This window comes from Oncorhynchus tshawytscha, linkage group LG31, assembly GCF_018296145.1.
Source record: "Oncorhynchus tshawytscha isolate Ot180627B linkage group LG31, Otsh_v2.0, whole genome shotgun sequence".
NCBI lineage: Eukaryota > Metazoa > Chordata > Actinopteri > Salmoniformes > Salmonidae > Oncorhynchus > Oncorhynchus tshawytscha.
This window is the reverse complement of record NC_056459.1, coordinates 3419445-3439498: the sequence shown is the minus strand read 5'-3', so window position 1 is coordinate 3439498 and position 20054 is coordinate 3419445. Positions and strand designations below refer to the sequence as shown.

Here is a 20054-nt window from a genome sequence, read left to right as displayed (position 1 = left end):
AGTGTGGGTAAACTGTGCACGGTATAGGATAGGCCTACAGCCGCAACCACAGCCTCATTTAAACACTGCTCAACCTAGAGTGACTTCCAAAAAGTTTATACTTGGGATAAGGTTATTCGGGGTAGCCCTCAAAACATCTGAAACAGCAGTTAAGACTACAAATTAATTTCATGCTTACAAGTGGGAAACAAAAGCCAACATATGCAACCAGTTTGAAGTCCGCTCAGTCGTTACGCATTCTGCACACTAAAAAAACAAACAGGAAATAGTCTGTGTTAAACAGTGCATCCACTCGTACATTGCAGAGACATGTATGAGCTAAAGCCTATTGGCAACCATGGCACGCCATCCATGATGGTGCAGTTCAATAATCCACACGGGTGTTTCCTATAGAGCATTGAGCTCCAAATAGCCCTCTCAAATACAGTATGACTTTCTCTGTCAGTGCTTCTTGAACAATGAAACATCACACGGTCGTCCTAACTGCCGTCGTACAGATTTATCAAGCTGGCAACAATGAATGCTAAACTGACTGCCGTACAAAACACCATGGAGACAGACCGCTGCTGCTCTCCAACAGAAACAAAATCACGGTAGGACAATTATCCGTGTCCATTCCAACGTAATATGGGAAGAATATGAGATGTGTGGGAGAGAGAGAGAGAGAGAGAGAGAGAGAGAGGTGATTTTCATGCAGTGTGGGGGTGGGAACAAAGTCGTGGGTGTGTGTTTGTGTGCGTGTGTGGCTATGGGCTTTGTTGTGTGTATGTTTTGGGGTTGAAAAGAGTCCAGTGTATGAGCTTTGAGTGTTGTATGTGTCTTGGAGAGGTTAGTTCAAAGGGTTGTTGGAGATAGGAGATCTACAGTGCATTCAGAAAGCATTCAGACCCCGTGACTTTTTCCACATTTTGTTACATTAAATCCTTATTCTAAAACTTAATTTAAAAAAAGATTTCCCTCATCAATCTACACACAATACCCCCATAATTACAAAGAGAAAACAGGTTTTTAGAAATTTTTGCAAATGTATAAAAAAAATATAAAACAGAAATATCTTATTTACATAAGTATTCAGACCCTTTGCTATGAGACTCGAAATTGAGCTCAGGTGCATCCTGTTTCCATTGATCATCTTTGAGAGGTTTCTACAACTAGGAGTCCACCTGTGGTAAATTCAATTGATTGGACATGATTTGGATATAAGGTCCCACAGTTGACAGTGCATGGTGCAGAGTAAAAACCAAGCCATGAGGTTGAAGGAATTGTCCGTAGAGCTCCGAGACAGGATTGTGTCAAGGCACAGATCTGGGGAAGGGTACCAAAACATTTCTGCAGCATTGAAGGTCCCCAAGAACACAGTGGCCTCCATCATTCTTAAATGGAAGAAGTTTGGAACCACCAAGACTCTTCCTATAGCTGCCTGCCCGGCCAAACTGAGCAATCAGGGGAGAAGGACCTTGGTCAGGAAGGAGACCAATAACTTGATGGTCATTCTGACAGAGCTCCAGAGTTTCTCTGTGGAGATGGGAGAACCTTCCAGAAGGACAACCATCTCTGCAGTACTCCACCAATCAGGCCGTTATGGTAGAGTGGCCAGACGGAAGCCACTCTTTAGTAAAAGGCACATGACAGCCCGCTTAGAGTTTCCCAAAAGCCACCTAAAGACTCTCAGACCATGAGAAACAAGATTCTCTGGTCTGATGAAACGCAGATTGAACTCTTTGGCCTGAATGCCAAGCGTCACGTCTGGAGGAAACCAGGCTCCGCTCACCATCCCTATGGTGAAGCATGGTGGTGGCAGCATCGTGCTGTGGGGATGTTTTTCAGCGACAAGGACTGGGAAACTAGTCAGGATAAAGGGAAAGGTGAACAGAGCGAAGTACAGAGAGATCCTTGATGAAAACCTGCTCCAGAGCACTCAGGACCTCAGACTGGGGTGAAGGTACACCTTCCAACAGGACAAAGACCCTAAACACACAGCCAAGACAACGCATGAGTGGCTTTGGGACAAGTCTCTGAATGTCCTTGAGTGGCCCAGACAGAGCCTGGACTTGAACCCGATCGAACATCTCTGGAGAGACCTGAAAATAGCTGTGCAGCGACGCTCCTCATCCAACCTGACAGAGTTTGAGAGAATCTGCAGAGAAGAATGGGAGAAACTCCCCAAATACAGGTGTGCCAAGCTTGTAGTGTCATACCCAAGAAGACTAGGGTGTAATCGCTGCCAACTTATGTAACTGAAAACTTATGTAAAAGTTTATATATATATAAATGAGCAAACATTTCAAAAACCTTTCATTATGGGGTATTGCGTGTAGATTGATGACATGTTTCGTTGTTTTAGAATACGGCTGTAATGTAACAAAATGTGGAATAGGTGAAAGGGTCTGAATACTTTACGTATGCACTGTATGCATAGTGCTGCTGTATGGTGTTGTGAGCACTAGGCGTGAGGGGGAGATGTAAGAATGTGCAGGGCACGTGAGGAGGCTGCAAGGCAGGTAGGCCAGTCAGGGTGACCTCATGCATTTGGCACAGACACAGGCTATCAGGTTTCCCCAGTGCAGATTCCAGCTTGCGCTTCACAGAACATTTCCCAGGGCCCACTCCTCCGGCCTGACTCTTTAGAAGTGTGTGTGTGTGTCTGTGTTTGTGTATGTTTGTCTGGCTGTGTGTGTGCTTGTGCGTGTCGTGTGTGTGTGTGTTTGTGTAAGTGCGTGCATGTGCAGTGTGTCTGTGTGTGTGTCTGTGCGTGCGTGCGTGTAAGCCTGATTGTGTGCCACTCTGCTCAGTGAACTCAATGCACTATGCAGTGCTCCCACTCTCTCTCACAACGCAGCACCGTTTCCCCCCTCCTTTTCAATGCAAGTCCTGCCAGTTTTAATTTCTTCAAAAGTTGAGTGTGTATGTTTATGTGTATTACCATGCTATGGACGTATGTACGCACCATATGGGTGTGTCCCAAACGGTACCCTATTCCTTATATAGTGCACTTCTTTTGCCCAGAGCACGGTTCATAAGTAGTGTACTATATAGTGTAGAGAACTGGGTGCCATTTGGGATGCAAGCCATGTGCATGTATGAGTATGGATTTTGCACGATTGAAGTGTGTCACAGTATTCATTTATATGTGAAGAGTGCGTGTACGTGCATTTCTGTACATACATAAAATGATGTTTTCTCTCACAAACTATTCTTGTGTGTGTGTACTCCATTCGTTTTCGCCATACACATCTCAATACATTCTTATGTATGCATGTCTGTAGGCGCTGCATCGGACTCTGTGGTGTGTTGACCTTGGCTGACCCGCACTCACACGTCGGGGGTTGCCTCAGCCCTCTTGCTGCAAACGAGGGCCCCCCCCGGGCCATCGCTACGGTAATGACACGACAACGCCAGTGATCCGCTAGATAAACCCCCCCCGCCCCGTTAGACAGCCTTTAAAGGACCTCCCTCTTCCACCAATCATGGCAGTAATTGCTCGGTATAACGGCATGGGCCTCCTCTACACACGTGGATGGGATAGACAGATGTGCAGCGCTGATGCTGCAGACAAGCCCTGGGACTAGAAGCGAAGGGAGTCCATGCCCCTACAAGGGCAGATAGAGGGCCTCCTGCTGCAGCGACCTCCGGCTGTAAAACGGCGAACCCAGCCCAAACAGAACGGCAGACGATCCGCTCTCGAAACGGACAGACATAACTGGGGCATAAACATTTCAGAGAGGCTACAGTAACAGTCTAAACGATGAGAACTGTAGCTGCGTTGCTAGGGGGGACGTTGCGCCACTGTTGCCGGAGTGTTTGCTCACCGTTTGGAGGAGAGGCCATGTCAGCCTGGTGAATACTTCCAGGCCCAAAGTGCTGAGGACTGAATGGAGCAGACTGCAGCTCTGTACCGGCTGAATTCTAACGGTGAGACAGTAGCTCTGCCGGGAGCATCCGCAGATACTAGGCAAGATGCCATTGTGGTTAATTGGCCAACGCGGCCTATAAAGTTCAAGTTATCGGAGCGGAGAACTTTTTTGATCAGTCATTGTTAGCGGAGAACACGTTCTGGAGATGTCTGTTGCAGTGTGTCCTCGCGAGCTTGATATAAATCACTTTGCAAAATAATTCTTCCCAATATGCTTGCAAAAGCAGAACATATGGCAATTACACAAGCATGCAGCTGCTGTTTTGGGGCTAGGTGATAAATAATGGATAGCAGTCTTCCACGGGGTCCTCAAAAAAGCTAATGAGAGAGGGGAATTCGACAGGGAATTAATAATCAAGTGTTTTCTTATCCATGTACTCAAAAAAACAAAAGCCCAAGGACTCAAAATATAGGAAAAACAATTAGATTCTATTCACACTTCCACAGCAAGTATTCAAAAACTAACATTTGCATTTAGTAGGCTAGATTTCATTTACAACTCTAACTGGTGCTGTCGTGACGCCCTTTCATGCCAAATAAGGTTTGTTTCTCTCTGACAGACACGAGGCATTAAGCCGTTGACTCATGGTTCGCAACTTCTCTATCCTCTTCTCCCCAGAACGTGTGGGTGATCTTAATAATTTATGAAAGGAGAAGAGATGGGAAATACTGTGCAGATTGTGCAGGAGAAACCGGTGTTCGACATCAAAGCCTGAACCACTCAAGTCAGTCTCATGCAGTCCTCTGTTACAAAACTGAACCTTAACCCCGAGAATGTGTGGCTGACTGCGAAGCAGAGTGATTAACTATTGAAAAGTGCAAGAAGAGACAACGTGCATGGAGAACACACATCGTAATGCCTCTTTTTTAATTCTGTTGCCGACGGCTGTTTATGTGCTACTAATTACTGGCAAAGAATAATCATCTTTCCTCCTATTCGGCTCTATAATGCAGACGGGGTGTTCGCTTACTTTCCAGTCATCCTCCTGCTGCGTGACTACTTGGCTCGCCCTCGTCCGACACCGGTGTCGTTGCACTCTAATTCATGCCGCCTACCTGTCGCACTCTGTGTTTTTCCACACGCTGACTAATACTCCCAAGCCGTGGCATTGGGGAGGGGTTAGGGCGTTCTGAAGGTCTGCCAAAATAATCACTCAGACAAAAACCACAAAAGGCGGCTTGAGTCATTTAACACGAATAGTGCCCAGAGAAAGGACTGTTTGCGTTTGGTTATCCCTGTTCGCGCATAAGCTTGAAAAGGTTCATCTGCCACACAAAATTGCTGCACGTATCTCTGTTTGCATAGGAACTCATTGTGGTTTAGTTAGAAGGATCCGGCAGTACTGGCAGCTATTCAAGCCCTTATGCCTATTTGCTTATCCTCATTCACAGCGGAATTGGCTTTTTCCTGAGCCATTTTTCAAGCAGGTGTGACAGTATTTTCATTGACTCTGCCATTGCTAGTGCAGCTCCGTAGGGTAAATGTTGGGGGTTATACATGTTTGAGAGGCCCGGCTGGGCCTCCCTGGTAAGGCTACACCGCCATTTGCATGTCTGTGACTCAAATCTCCCTCCATTTCCATGTCTGCAGATCTGATTAGAGACACTAGGTCATTGGTTTGTGCGGCTGGAATGGAAATAAAATGCTAATTCCACAGAGTGAGATGTGCAGAGCCAAAGGATTAGTGTTGTCAAAGCATGATGTCATTATTAGGACAATGAAATCACATAATGAAAACTGAGACCGTTAGAAGAAACTCTCTCACTCCGACGTGCAAACCCTGGTACGCTCCCCAGAGTGTTAACCCATCAAAGGCTCCCCACTTGAACAATGTTGTAACTTGAAGTGAGACTCCCGTCTTTAACCATTTCCAGAAACTCTTGACTCTGCTTCTGTTATTATCTGCCGGCTGTTTTGTCTTAAAACAGAGGCTCATTTTGAGTGGGGAGCTCTGCTCTCTTTTTCGATGTCATTAGGCTTTCTGTGTTTATCATAACATAGACGGCTGGTATGGCTCAGGCCACAGACTAGAATATAACCCTATAATAAGCTGAAACCATTCGGAGTGCTGGGACAGCCATGCCATGTCCCTGAGAGGACGGCTAGTCTAGGCTGATGATTATCTCTCATTGCGTATAAAAATAGAGACAAGCCACTCACTCTCGCAGACTCCCGGACAGCCACATGTGAACTAACAGCCTTTCTCTAGTACGTAAAATGCAGGGGATCCATTGGCTCCTTCAAACGAAGCCCCTTCGTCAAAAATTGCTGGAGCAATTACCCTGGCTAGCTCCGAGTGAGAGAACACCGCACCCACGCCGACACTCTGGGTACCAGACCGCACTTTCCGTCCTGAAGCCGGGCTGACAGAGCAGAGGCAGGCCAGACACAGCAGACCGACAGCCGGGTCTACGGTTACAGTAGAACAACACACCTTTCACTAACATCCTGTCAGTCCCTTCCAGGCGTAGCGAAGACCCTCATAGCTGCTGCCTAACCTCGCTCAGAGAGGCAAGTACATGCTAACAGGGAGCAGCACTCACAGCAGGCTCTCTCACAAACATTCTGTCTGCTCTGTCCTGTCTTTCCAGAATGGGGCAAAGCGAGATGGTATCTTGTTGCCCTCGGAATTGCAGTTACGCAGCTCAGAATACAAGGCTCGTGGTGTGCCAGCCCTGCAGCTAGTTCTACTCATGTCCTACTTCTCTGACGTTAATATCCGCAAGTGAGTGTAAAAATGGGCATTTACACAGAAGGGGCCTCGGCCGCCACCCCTGCCACCCTGCACAGTATTCAGCGGGGGCTCCAGGAAAGAGGGAGTTAGACAGAAAAAGAGGAGGAATGAACGAGAGAAAATTATGGAGAGAGGGAGATTCAAATGGGAGTGAACTTGAAAGGCAAAACAAAACAAAAAAGAGAGGGAGGGAGGGACAGCAACGAAGGTCATGTGTATGAGCCACAGCATCAAAGACAAAAAAGAATTGAGCGCGCACTTGCAGAAAAGCAAGAGCGGGAAACAAAGGAATCCACTGGGCATCGCTGAGCCCACTCCACTCCACTGTAGTGCTGCAGGACTCAGCTATACTCCAGCCCCTGCCCCCCATACAGCAGAAGCAGAAGCAGCAGCAGCCTAGCTTCCCTCTGTAGAGCAGAGCAGAGCTGCCTGTGGCTCCAGATGGCCGGGGACAGAGAACACAGTGACGAGGGCTCCCTGAGGTCACACTGACACCACCGCCAGCAGCACTCACTCACAGACTCACAATCAGGGAGCATCTGTGGTCATAAGCAATTCAGGATATGCATGTTACACTATGGCTACATTCATTGTGCTACAGTTACATTTACAGCAGAATACATTTCCCAGTAAATCCAAGTCCCTTAAATCCCACCTGATCGTGATAGCTCTGCGGGTTCAACTAGAGAAGACCGGAACAGAGGAAATGGAAGATTCCATCAAATTCTCACAGTTTTTTATTTATTTTTAATTGTCTTTCGATAGAATGAATATTGAACGTTGAAAGGCCGAACACACTCTCACAAAGCAGCCATAATGAGATGTGGACCTGAGTGTTTAAGGGGCAGGGGCCTAATTTATAAATGTTGAGTACATTTAAAACAAAGTATAGAGATGTATTAACTTGGGACACGCCACACGCACGTTTCTCATTATAAATCAGACCTGGCGTAAAACTGTGGGCTCGTGAACGAGCATTATAGCGCCACCTGGATAACCCCCCCGCCACCCGTCATTCACCTTTTATGGTGACAATAACACCCTTACTTGCTGTACACTTTGGAAGTATTGCAATTAGGCCATCTACAGGAAATAGCAACTGTGACTTGCTGTATCTGACCGTTTCTGAAAGACAAACAAAAATTGCGAATTCCTGTGGACCTGTAAACGAATCTTTTGAATTCAATCATGTTTTTTTCCCCGAACCTAAATATGCTGCACTGCCCACGAATTCTGTAGCATTGTTTACTCTGAAAAATATAAACTACAGTAGACCTACTTACAGTGTTAGCCTACACACAACGCAAAAGATGAACAGTCTGTTCACCTGTTCAATTCTACTGTATGTTATAAACCGCTCATAAGAGATGATTGTGGACTATAGGAAAAGGAGGACCGAGCACGCCCCCATTCTCATTGACGCAGCTGTAGTGGAGCAGGTTGAGAGCTTCAAGTTCCTTGGTGTCCACATCACCAACAAACTAACATGGTCCAAGCACATCAAGACAGTCGTGAACAGAGCACGAACCTATTCCCTCTCAGGAGACTGAAAAGATTTGGCATGGGTCCTCAGATCCTCAAAAGGTTCCAAAAGGCACCATCGAGAGCATCCTGTCGGGTTGCATCACTGCCTGGTATGGCAACTGCTCGGCCTCCGACCGCAAGGCACTACAGAGGGTAGTGCGTACAGCTCAGTACATCACTGGGGCCAAGCTTCCTGCCATCCAGGACCTCTATACCAGGTGGTGTCAGAGGAAGGCCCTAAAAATTGTCAAAGACTCCAGCCACCTTAGTCATAGACTGTTCTCTATGCTACCGCACGGCAAGCGGAACCGGAGCGCCAAGTCTAGGTCCAAGAGGCTTCTAAAAGGCTTCTAACCACAAGCCATAAGACTCCTGAACATCTAGTCAAATGGCAACCCGACTATTTGCACCCCCCCCCTTCTACGCTGCTGCTACTCTCTGTTATTATCTATGCATAGTCACTTTAATAACTCTACCTACATGTACATAATTACCTCGACACCAGTGCCCCCCGCACATTGACACATTGACTCTGTACCGATACCCCCTGTATAAAGCCCCGCTATTGTTATTTACTGCTGCTCTTTAATTATTTGTTATTCTTAGCTCTTACTTTTTTCTTAAAACTGTATTGTTGGTTAAGGGCTTGTAGGTAAGTATTTCACTGTAAGGTCTACTACACCTGTTGTATTCGGCGCATGTGACAAATACAATTTAATTTGATTTGATAGAGCAAAAAGTTATCTTATCTAATCTTATCTACCTATCTAATAGGCCCAATCAAATGAGAAATGTGCATGGTTGTTGTATGGCTACTTCTGTAATCATGGCCAGAATCGGATCGCACAGAGCAAACTACTTGAAATAGCTTTTCTGTGAAGTGGGTCCAATTAAATGAGAGATGGGATGAATGGTAGCCCACACTAACGTAATTGTTGTCGGCCATGAGGACACTTTGGGCTTTCGCAGTCAGACAAGGTGAGTCAGACACATTTCCTGCAATGATCATGGAGATGAACTAACCTAAAACAATAGGAAATGAATGCCTATTTCCAATGGCCGTAGAATACGGAGATAGCGGCAAATTATCACTAATGGCACATTTTTGCATCTTGTTATTATATTATGGTAGGCTGCCAGTGTTTTGTTGTTGTTGTTATATATTCCCCATTTGCGACAGGCTACTAGGCTTCTTTCGCCTTCTTGAAATGCAATACTTCAACCACTAGAAACTGTGCGTACGTATGGTCTAAAGTTTTCGGCAGGATAAGCACATTCCCACGTCAAGTTAAGTTTAATAAATGCCAACTTTTGCGTGAAAACTGACGCGCGCACGTTTTGGGGGGGGCATATTTTGGGCATACGCAACGTTTATAAACGAGGCCCCGGGCCTCTGTAGCTCACTCTAGAACTTAGGAGGAAGCAGAGGCAGCGGGCAGCGGGTACAGTAATGTACGTGTGTAGATAGGGGCCGAGTTGTCAGTTGACAGATGAGAAGGAGGCCAGAGTGGCCCCGGCGCTGTGTTATGTACAGCACACAGGTAGATAAATGAAGCTATCCACTCCACTGAGTGACGGCTACACGGAGAGGGATTGTATGGCGAGATAACAGGCGCTAAGGCAGATAAAACCAGAGATGTGGGCGTGGGTTGATTAATGATCCAAAAGCCCCCGGATAGTGGCGGTGATCCGGGTGGAGGGAAAACAAGGTGGTTTCGTTCAATCTCTCTTGAAGGATGTATTAACAATTGTCTCCGGAAACGACTAATTGCACGCCGTGGCGCACTCGGTGTTATATTAATACGTCGCGTGGATAATAAGCCTTTAGCTCGAGGAACACTGAATGTAATATCCTCTCTCCTAGCTGGAGCGCTTTGTGCTGACCTCGCGGAGATCTGCAGCAAGCAGACAACTAGCTCTGTTCCACAGCATGTCCACCCTTTAAAACCCAACTGAACCCCAAAAGAACTGAACTTTCTCTTTGCTCGGCCTTTGATGAGGCTACACTGAAAGGCTACACCCGGAACGGGGATATACTGTGGCGCTGGCCGGCCAGCGGGTGTTAGCCAGCCTTGAAAGCGGCGCGATTTAAATGGGCCTGTTGTTATTATTGCAGCACAATGGCTCGCCCCGTGTGATGTAACCAAACCCTTTTCCTTGCTTTTTAACCCGCTCCTACCCCCACTCCCCCGCCATAAGGAATTAGAGAGAGTACAAATGGAGCCCAAGGTCCAGGCAGACACAGGCATAAAGCCACTCAATGGGCCTCCGTTGACTGGTGTTTACTTAAGGCCCGGGATATTAGCCTTTGTTAAATCTACCTCTGCGTCTGCCCCTGTGCTTCTCTCTGTATGCCCTACTAGCGTGACTGTAACACAGACGGTGTGTGTGTGTGTGTGTGTGTGTGTGTGTGTGTGTGTGTGTGTGCCTGTCTCTCTGATCTCTTGACAGGAAGGGTGCGATGGACTAGGACTATGAGGGGCGTCATTGTAGTACAGTGGACTCTGGCGACTACTGTGGGCCGTCCTGTGGAAGACGAGAGCCTCTGCATGAGCGAGGCAATTCATCAAAAATCTAAAATAGGAGACGCATTCAAAAAGGGGCAAATAAACGTGATCGTACCCGCAACTTGCACTTTGGAAATTCTGTAGTCGGACACCAAAATAGCTGTCAATTCACGTTTCTACGGATAATCATGACATGCCAAGGCCTACAGAATGTTGCCAACAGACATAGCGTTGGGACGAAACGCACACATTTCCCATAATAACTATCGTTAATGTATTTACTGTCATTTCCTCATTTGTATAACATCTACAATTCACTTATGATTCAAATCAAACAAAAATACTCAAATCAAATACAGAATTCTAGTGAAACCCTAAGTCACCGTGTTCAATAAAGCACCATATCTGAGGGAGATTCAGCGTCGGCTCCGTTCGCTCACAGAGCAGCATGGGAACAGAAACAGGCCTCTAAACGATTCCCGTATCAAAGCACTGTCCTGCGGGCTTCCCTTCGCCTCCGTACCTTATAAAACAAGCCATAGGAATGCTCTTTCAGGGATAAATCACTATGCTCAAGAGAAGCACATGCTACGCTCCACTGCACTAATCAATAGAGGGCCAAATGTTATGGTTTCATCTCCTTTCTGAGTTTTACTGCCAGGCGGTCGGCAAACGGCGGCGGGTCCAGCAGAAATATACGTGGCGATATGAAACGTTTGAAATTGAAAACGCCTCGGACAAAGACATTCCTTCATACCAAGAAGACGTAAGGCAGTGTTAAACTCATAATATACTTTTTCATCCTAATAGAACCCAGATGTTCTGGAGATTCTATATATTCCTCGGCCGGGCGGAGAAGTATTTCCGATATGTGTCATAAAATGGAGTCGGGAAAGGACGAGCGTGGCAACAATTTGGTTTGAGTTACGTTCCCTAGAACCCCTATCTCCTTCATCGCTAGCAGTTATTTATGCCCCCTTGGGAGAATGAGGCCAAATCCAGAGCATGCTGAAATGAAGATTAATAGACAGCCCTGGATGACTTTAGATGGATGCTTAATTCAGGTTGGGGAGGGAGGCTGCCTGCCTGTGTGGCCTAGCGGCTGCCCCCTGATGCTGAGGCCCAGCTTCACGCCTGCCTGCCAAGGCCCTTCCCTATAATCTCCCGATCAATGATCATTAATGGTAGCGTGGGTTAGCAGCTCTCCCTCCCTGCACTCTCAGTCACAGAGAGAGCCTTCTGCTCTCACATCACTGGCCCTGGTCAGAGGCCCATACATGCATATGCCATGCATACATACTCGTAATGGGCACCGGCTAGTAGAGTAACTAGCCGGGAAAATAAAACCCTTTCTCGGCGGCTTTAAAAATGAAAAAAAGGTGCTGTTGGGTTTGTCCGCCGCCGTTGGTCAGACGAGTTTGCATGACATGGATATTGCACTCAAGGAAACGTCCATCGCTGACGGAGGCTGGGCCCGATCTGCGCCGACCTTGAGTGGGAGTCGACAACGAAGAGTGAGTTGCAGTGGGGTGGTGAGGGAGGGAGGGAGGGAGGGAGGGAGGGAGGGAGGGAGGGAGGGAGGGAGGGAGGGAGGGAGGGAGAGCGGAAGGAAAGGAGGGCTGAGGGGACCTCTGATTGAGAAACCTGAGACGAGCTCCTCTGAGATATGACAGAGAAAAAGGAGGGGAGGAAGAGAGGGATAGAGAGGGGAGGGGGCAGAGGAAAAGAGGGATAGAGAGGGGAGGGGGCAGAGGAAAAGAGGGATAGAGAGGGGAGGGGGCAGAGGAAAAGAGGGATAGGGAGGGGGCAGAGGAAAAGAGGGATAGAGAGGGGAGGGGGCAGAGGAAAAGAGGGATAGAGAGGGGAGCGGGCAGAGGAAAAGAGGGATAGGGAGGGGGAGGGGCAGAGGAAAAGAGGGATAGAGAGGGGAGGGGGCAGATGAAAAGAGGGATAGAGAGGGGAGGGGCAGAGGAAAAGAGGGATAGAGAGGGGAGGGGGCAGAGGAAAAGAGGGATGGACAGGGGAGGGGGCAGAGGAAAAGAGGGATAGAGAGGGGAGGGGGCAGAGGAAAAGAGGGATAGAGAGGGGAGGGGGCAGAGGGAAAAGAGGGATAGAGAGGAGAGGGGGCAGAGGAAAAGAGAGGGGAGGGGGCAGAGGAAAAGAGGGATAGAGAGGGGAGGGGGCAGAGGAAAAGAGGGATAGAGAGGGGGGAGGGGGCAGAGGAAAAGAGGGATAGGGAGGGGAGGTGGCACAGGAAAAGAGGGATAGAGAGGGGAGGGGGCAGAGGAAAAGAGGGATAGAGAGGGGAGGGGGCAGAGGAAAAGAGGGATAGGGAGGGGAGGTGGCAGAGGAAAAGAGGGATAGAGAGGGGAGGGGGCAGAGGAAAAGAGGGATAGACAGGGGAGGGGGCAGAAGAAAAGAGGGATAGAGAGGGGAGGGGGCAGAGGAAAAGAGGGATAGAGAGGGGAGGGGGCAGAGAAAAAGAGGGATAGAGAGGGGAGGGGGCAGAGGAAAAGAGAGGGGAGGGGGCAGAGGAAAAGAGGGATAGAGAGGGAGGGGGCAGAGGAAAAGAGGGATAGAGAGGGGAGGGGGCAGAGAAAAAGAGGGATAGAGAGGGGAGGGGGCAGAGGAAAAGAGGGATAGGGAGGGAGGTGGCAGAGGAAAAGAGGGATAGAGAGGGGAGGGGGCAGAGGAAAAGAGGGATAGGGAGGGGGCAGAGGAAAAGAGGGATAGAGAGGGGAGGGGGCAGAAGAAAAGAGGGATAGGGAGGGGAGGTGGCAGAGGAAAAGAGGGATAGAGAGGGGAGGGGGCAGAGGAAAAGAGGGATAGGGAGGGGACAGAGGAAAAGAGGGATAGAGAGGGGAGGGGGCAGAGGAAAAGAGGGATGGAGAGGGGAGGGGGCAGATGAAAAGAGGGATAGAGAGGGGAGGGGCAGAGGAAAAGAGGGATAGAGAGGGGAGGGGGCAGAGGAAAAGAGGGATGGACAGGGGAGGGGGCAGAGGAAAAGAGGGATAGAGAGGGGAGGGGGCAGAGGAAAAGAGGGATAGAGAGGGGAGGGGGCAGAGGAAAAGAGAGGGGAGGGGGCAGAGGAAAAGAGGGATAGAGAGGGGAGGGGGCAGAGGAAAAGAGGGATAGAGAGGGGAGGGGGCAGAGGAAAAGAGGGATAGGGAGGAGGTGGCACAGGAAAAGAGGGATAGAGAGGGGAGGGGGCAGAGGAAAAGAGGGATAGACAGGGAAGGGGCAGAGGAAAAGAGGGATAAGAGGAAAAGAGGGATAGAGAGAGGAGGGGGCAGAGGAAAAGAGGGATAGGGGGGAGGGGAGGGGACAGAGGAAAAGAGGGATAGGGAGGGGAGGGGCAGAGGAAAATAGGGATAGAGAGGGGAGGGGGCAGAGGAAAACAGGGATAAGGAGGGGAGGGGGCAGAGGAAAAGAGGGATAGGGAGGGAGGGGGCAGAGGAAAAGAGGGATAGGGAGGGAGGGGGCAGAGTGAGAGAGATAGAGAGGGGAGGGGGCAGAGGAAAAGAGAGATAGGGAGGGGAGGGGGCAGAGTGAGAGAGATAGAGAGGGGAGGGGGCAGAGGAAAAGAGAGATAGGGAGGGGGCAGAGGAAAAGAGAGATAGAGAGGGGAGGGGGCAGAGGAAAAGAGGGATAGAGAGGGGAGGGGGCAGAGGAAAAGAGGGATAGAGAGTGGAGGGGGCAGAGGAAAAGAGGGATAGGGAGGGGGCAGAGGAAAAGAGGGATAGAGAGGGGAGGGGGCAGAGGAAAAGAGGGATAGAGAGGAGAGCGGGCAGAGGAAAAGAGGGATAGGGAGGGGAGGGGCAGAGGAAAAGAGGGATAGAGAGGGGAGGGGGCAGAGGAAAAGAGGGATAGAGAGGGGAGGGGCAGAGGAAAAGAGGGATAGAGAGGGGAGGGGGCAGAGGAAAAGAGGGATGGACAGGGGAGGGGGCAGAGGAAAAGAGGGATAGAGAGGGGAGGGGCAGAGGAAAAGAGGGATAGAGAGGGGAGGGGGCAGAGGAAAAGAGGGATAGAGAGGAGAGGGGGCAGAGGAAAAGAGAGGGGAGGGGGCAGAGGAAAAGAGGGATAGAGAGGGAGGGGGCAGAGGAAAAGAGGGATAGAGAGGGGAGGGGGCAGAGGAAAAGAGGGATAGGGAGGGAGGTGGCACAGGAAAAGAGGGATAGAGAGGGGAGGGGGCAGAGGAAAAGAGGGATAGAGAGGGGAGGGGGCAGAGGAAAAGAGGGATAGGGAGGGGAGGTGGCAGAGGAAAAGAGGGATAGAGAGGGGAGGGGGCAGAGGAAAAGAGGGATAGACAGGGGAGGGGGCAGAAGAAAAGAGGGATAGAGAGGGGAGGGGGCAGAGGAAAAGAGGGATAGAGAGGGGAGGGGGCAGAGAAAAAGAGGGATAGAGAGGGGAGGGGGCAGAGGAAAAGAGAGGGGAGGGGGCAGAGGAAAAGAGGGATAGAGAGGGGAGGGGGCAGAGGAAAAGAGGGATAGAGAGGGGAGGGGGCAGAGAAAAAGAGGGATAGAGAGGGGAGGGGGCAGAGGAAAAGAGGGATAGGGAGGGGAGGTGGCAGAGGAAAAGAGGGATAGAGAGGGGAGGGGGCAGAGGAAAAGAGGGATAGGGAGGGGGCAGAGGAAAAGAGGGATAGAGAGGGGAGGGGGCAGAAGAAAAGAGGGATAGGGAGGGGAGGTGGCAGAGGAAAAGAGGGATAGAGAGGGGAGGGGGCAGAGGAAAAGAGGGATGGAGAGGGAGGGGCAGAGGAAAAGAGGGATAGAGAGGGAGGGGGCAGAGGAAAGAGGGATAGAGAGGGGAGGGGGCAGAGGAAAAGAGGGATAGAGAGGGAGGGGGCAGAGGAAAAGAGGGATAGACAGGGGAAGGGGCAGAGGAAAAGAGGGATAAGAGGAAAAGAGGGATAGAGAGGGAGGGGGCAGAGGAAAAGAGGGATAGGGAGGGGAGGGGACAGAGGAAAAGAGGGATAGGGAGGGGAGGGGGCAGAGGAAAATAGGGATAGAGAGGGGAGGGGCAGAGGAAAAGAGGGATAAGGAGGGGAGGGGGCAGAGGAAAAGAGGGATAGGGAGGGGAGGGGGCAGAGGAAAAGAGGGATAGGGAGGGGAGGGGGCAGAGTGAGAGAGATAGAGAGGGGAGGGGGCAGAGGAAAAGAGAGATAGGGAGGGGAGGGGGCAGAGTGAGAGAGATAGAGAGGGGAGGGGGCAGAGGAAAAGAGAGATAGGGAGGGGGCAGAGGAAAAGAGAGATAGAGAGGGGAGGGGGCAGAGGAAAAGAGGGATAGACAGGGGAGGGGCAGAGGAAAAGAGAGATAGAGAGGGGAGGGGGCAGAGGAAAAGAGAGATAGAGAGGGGAGGGGGCAGAGGAAAAAGAGATAGAGAGGGGAGGGGGCAGAGGAAAAGAGAGATAGAGAGGGGAGGGGGCAGAGGAAAAGAGAGATAGAGAGGGGAGGGGGCAGAGGAAAAGAGAGATAGAGAGGGGAGGGGGCAGAGGAAAAGAGAGATAGAGAGGAGAGGGGCAGAGGAAAAGAGAGATAGAGAGGGGAGGGGGCAGAGGAAAAGAGAGAAAGAGGGGGAGGGGGCAGAGGAAAAGAGAGATAGAGAGGGGAGGGGGCAGAGGAAAAGAGAGATAGAGAGGGGAGGGGGCAGAGGAAAAGAGAGATAGAGAGGGGAGGGGGCAGAGGAAAAGAGAGATAGAGAGGGGAGGGGGCAGAGTGAGAGAGGGATAGAGAGGGGAGGGGGCAGAGTGAGAGAGGGATAGAGAGGGGAGGGGGCAGAGGAAAAGAGAGATAGACAGGGGAGGGGGCAGAGGAAAAGAGGGATAGAGAGGGGAGGGGGCAGAGGAAAAGAGGGATAGGGAGGGGGCAGAGGAAAAGAGAGATAGAGAGGGGAGGGGCAGAGGAAAAGAGAGATAGAGAGGGGAGGGGGCAGAGTGAGAGAGATAGAGAGGGAGGGGCAGAGTGAGAGAGATAGAGAGGGAGGGGGCAGAGTGAGAGAGATAGAGGGGAGGGGGCAGAGTGAGAGAGATAGAGAGGGGAGGGGGCAGAGTGAGAGAGATAGAGAGGGGAGGGGGCAGAGTGAGAGAGATAGAGAGGGGAGGGGACAGAGTGAGAGAGATAGAGAGGGGAGGGGACAGAGTGAGAGAGATAGAGAGGGAGGGGACAGAGTGAGAGAGATAGAGAGGGGAGGGGGCAGAGTGAGAGAGATAGAGAGGGGAGGGGGCAGAGTGAGAGAGATAGAGAGGGGAGGGGGCAGAGTGAGAGAGATAGAGAGGGGAGGGGGCAGAGTGAGAGAGATAGAGAGGGGGGCAGAGTGAGAGAGATAGAGAGGGGAGGGGGCAGAGTGAGAGAGATAGAGAGGGGAGGGGGCAGAGTGAGAGAGATAGAGAGGGAGGGGGCAGAGGAAAAGAGAGATAGAGAGGGGAGGGGGCAGAGTGAGAGAGATAGACAGGGGAGGGGACAGAGGAAAAGAGAGATAGAGAGGGGAGGGGACAGAGTGAGAGAGATAGAGAGGGGAGGGGACAGAGTGAGAGAGATAGAGAGGGGAGGGGACAGAGTGAGAGAGATAGAGAGGGGAGGGGACAGAGTGAGAGAGATAGAGAGGGGAGGGGACAGAGTGAGAGAGATAGACAGGGGAGGGGACAGAGTGAGAGAGATAGAGAGGGGAGGGGGCAGAGTGAGAGAGATAGACAGGGGAGGGGACAGAGTGAGAGAGATAGACAGGGGAGGGGACAGAGTGAGAGAGATAGAGAGGGGAGGGGGCAGAGTGAGAGAGAAGCCATATGGCCGCAGCACAAATGTATTCAACTATAAATCAGAAGAGAAGCCAGCGGGCTACCAGGTCGGGCTGCCGATATTCTCCTCTAGGACCCTCCAGATAGCTACCTCAGCAGCTCTTTACATTAGGAAGGGAAGATGACAAAAGGCGTTCCATGGCTTTATCTGCATTCGTCTCTATTTTTGATGACGGAGGACTTTAAAGTCTACCAACTGTCCCGCCATCAGCCACCAACCAGAGCCTAGGTCCCCGCGCCAAAGGTAGTGATGCATACAACGGCTAGAGCAAATATAGGCAGCCCTGGCAGATACCTGTTTACTTTCAGCCTGTGGCTGGCCACCATGTCAGTTATAAGGGGGAAGGCATGGCTGAGCCAGGATAGGGGATATGTGTGGGTAGATAATGAAAGTATTAGGCTGCTCCAGACGTAGACAACATTAAACAACATTAAATACATTTTTTTAAATGATTGAGGATAACACAAAAAAGCCTGCTTATATCAATTGTGGTTCTCATTGTGTTTCTGACTCATGACACGCCACCCTCTTGATATTTCACCCAATATTAATTCTCAGTATCTTAATATAGTGGACCAAGAAACGTGACAAAGCCAGTGTGATTAACAGTTTGCCAACCTAACAATCGCAACATAGGAGAAACCTATCACAAAGCCTTAATCAATTAATCAATCTTCCGGACAGCTCCACTAGCCGTGCCGAGGCTGGACAAACTAGCGTTGTGATGCCTCACCAAGTGAGAGAGATGCAAACCCCAGAAAGCCACTGATGGCCAAGGCCACCGTTCACACCCCATCCCCACTCAGCGGCTTGACAGGAGGAGCGAAGGAGGGGGAGGATTAGAGTAGGAGGATGGGAGGAGGTAGGGGTGTGGGAGGGAGGGAGGTTAAAGGCACTGAAGTGATGAGCCGTGGGTGCCCTACCTTGGTCTGGAGGTAGTGGGGGTAGTAGTATGTGTACTGAGGGTACATTGGTTGCTGTTCCAATCGCTTGCCCATATAGCTGGAATCCTTAGCGCCGTGGCAGGGAATGGTTGCGCGGAGGCGGTCGGACGAGCGGTAGTAGTACTGGGGCTCGGCTCTCTGACTGTAGGTCCCTTGTTTTCCCCCGTCCACACTGGTGTGTTGAATCACTGCTGGTCCTCCGGAGAGCAAGCAGGGTTCGTCTGACAGAGAGTGGCTGGGAGAGGGGTCGCCTCTGTGGGGGTAGTTCCTGCCCGACGACGCCTTTCAGTTAAATCTCCTGGAGTAGAGCTCGGCGGATGCTCATTCGGGTTCCTCAAAAATATTCCCCACAAGAGTTTGAAAAAAAAACAGACGCTGCTGCTGCGTGCCCTGTCTGCGTCTCCTGTCTTTCCCTCACTGGCTGGCTGTCGAATAGTAACGCGTGACAAGAGAGGTGGAGGAGGAAGAGGAGGAGGAGGAAGATGAGCAGGTGGCAGTGGTTCCAGGCAGTCCTGCGAACAAATTGCTGGCACAGGAGAGTGTAGTAGAGGAGAAAAAAGGAAAAACAAGGAAAAAGGGAGGAGGATATGAAGATCACTTTTCTATCTACGCCGTCTCGCTATAGCTTACCTCGCTGCTCGGCTTCAATCTCTCTCGCACTCTCTGTATCTGCCTCTCTCTGTTGCTCACTCGGCTGCTCTCTCTCTCTCTCTCTCTCTCGCGCCTCTATAGTCTGATATCCCAGCTGCTCTATGTTGTATTGTTGGACACAGGATATATCCTCAGCGGCGCACTAACAGATGCACTTTGGGGAGGGTCCGAATCGGAACGCCGAGAGGCGGGCAGGAACAAACCAAAGAAGCATTCGCAGTCTATAACGGTTCAGCCAGAGCAGAGCAGATTACACAGAAACAATCCCAGTTCCTAATTGATACGGCACCGAGAGGGGGGGAAAAAGGACTCCCGACCGGTCGGCTGGTTCAGAGAAGGAGAGAAAAAAATACTATACCGAGAAGCACAATGACAGTGTCCCAGGTGCCCAACAGACAGACAAGCCAGAGAGTCTCCTGTCTGCGCTCCTCCCTTTTCCTGCTCTTGTCAAATTTTCTCTCTCTCTCTCTCTCTCTCTCCGTCGCTGTGTTGGTGAGTGTGTGTGTGTGTGTGTGTGTGTGTGTGTGTGTGTGTGGTGAAGGGGGCTCGTCCTGAACAGCCGGTAGGAGGGACTTGAGTCGGCTCAGTGTGAGAGAGCGATCCAGACGCAGATCAGGGGGCTGCAGTATTTCCACAGCCAGAGAAAGGAGTGGGGAGAGGGGGACGGCAGGCAGGCAGGCCCCCCCTGTTGGCTGCCAAAGGACCTAACGCCGGGTTTAAACTCTCCTCCATCAATGTGAGATGATTTTATTTCTGAAGAAATCAGTCGTCTTAAATATGACTCCATACTTATAAAAAACTACGAAACAGCGCTAGGTTTTGCTTTATAGGTCTCTTTTCAAGCGTTCACTTTTCTCTTGGAGGTAAATGACACTGTCAGTTAGCGACAGTACATCCAACGCCCTGTCTAATTGATACCCTCCATATTGCTGCGACGATACATTAGAACACATCATATTTGTGCAAACGTACTGTGCTTGACTGT

At 50.4% G+C, this 20054-nt stretch overlaps 1 protein-coding gene across 2 annotated transcripts in view; it reads right to left on the bottom strand.

The window, feature by feature from the left end:
* The window catches only part of LOC112229969 (RNA-binding motif, single-stranded-interacting protein 3-like), a 216824-nt gene extending 197274 nt beyond the window's left edge, over positions 1–19550 (bottom strand). For both annotated transcript variants that reach the window (XM_024396140.2, XM_042310237.1), the window contains exon 1: positions 18398–19550. In XM_024396140.2, coding sequence (XP_024251908.2) covers positions 18398–18472 — 75 coding nt within the window. In that variant the 5' untranslated portion in view covers positions 18473–19550. The remainder of the gene's footprint in view (positions 1–18397) is intronic.
* Between the last annotated feature and the right edge of the window lie 504 nt (positions 19551–20054).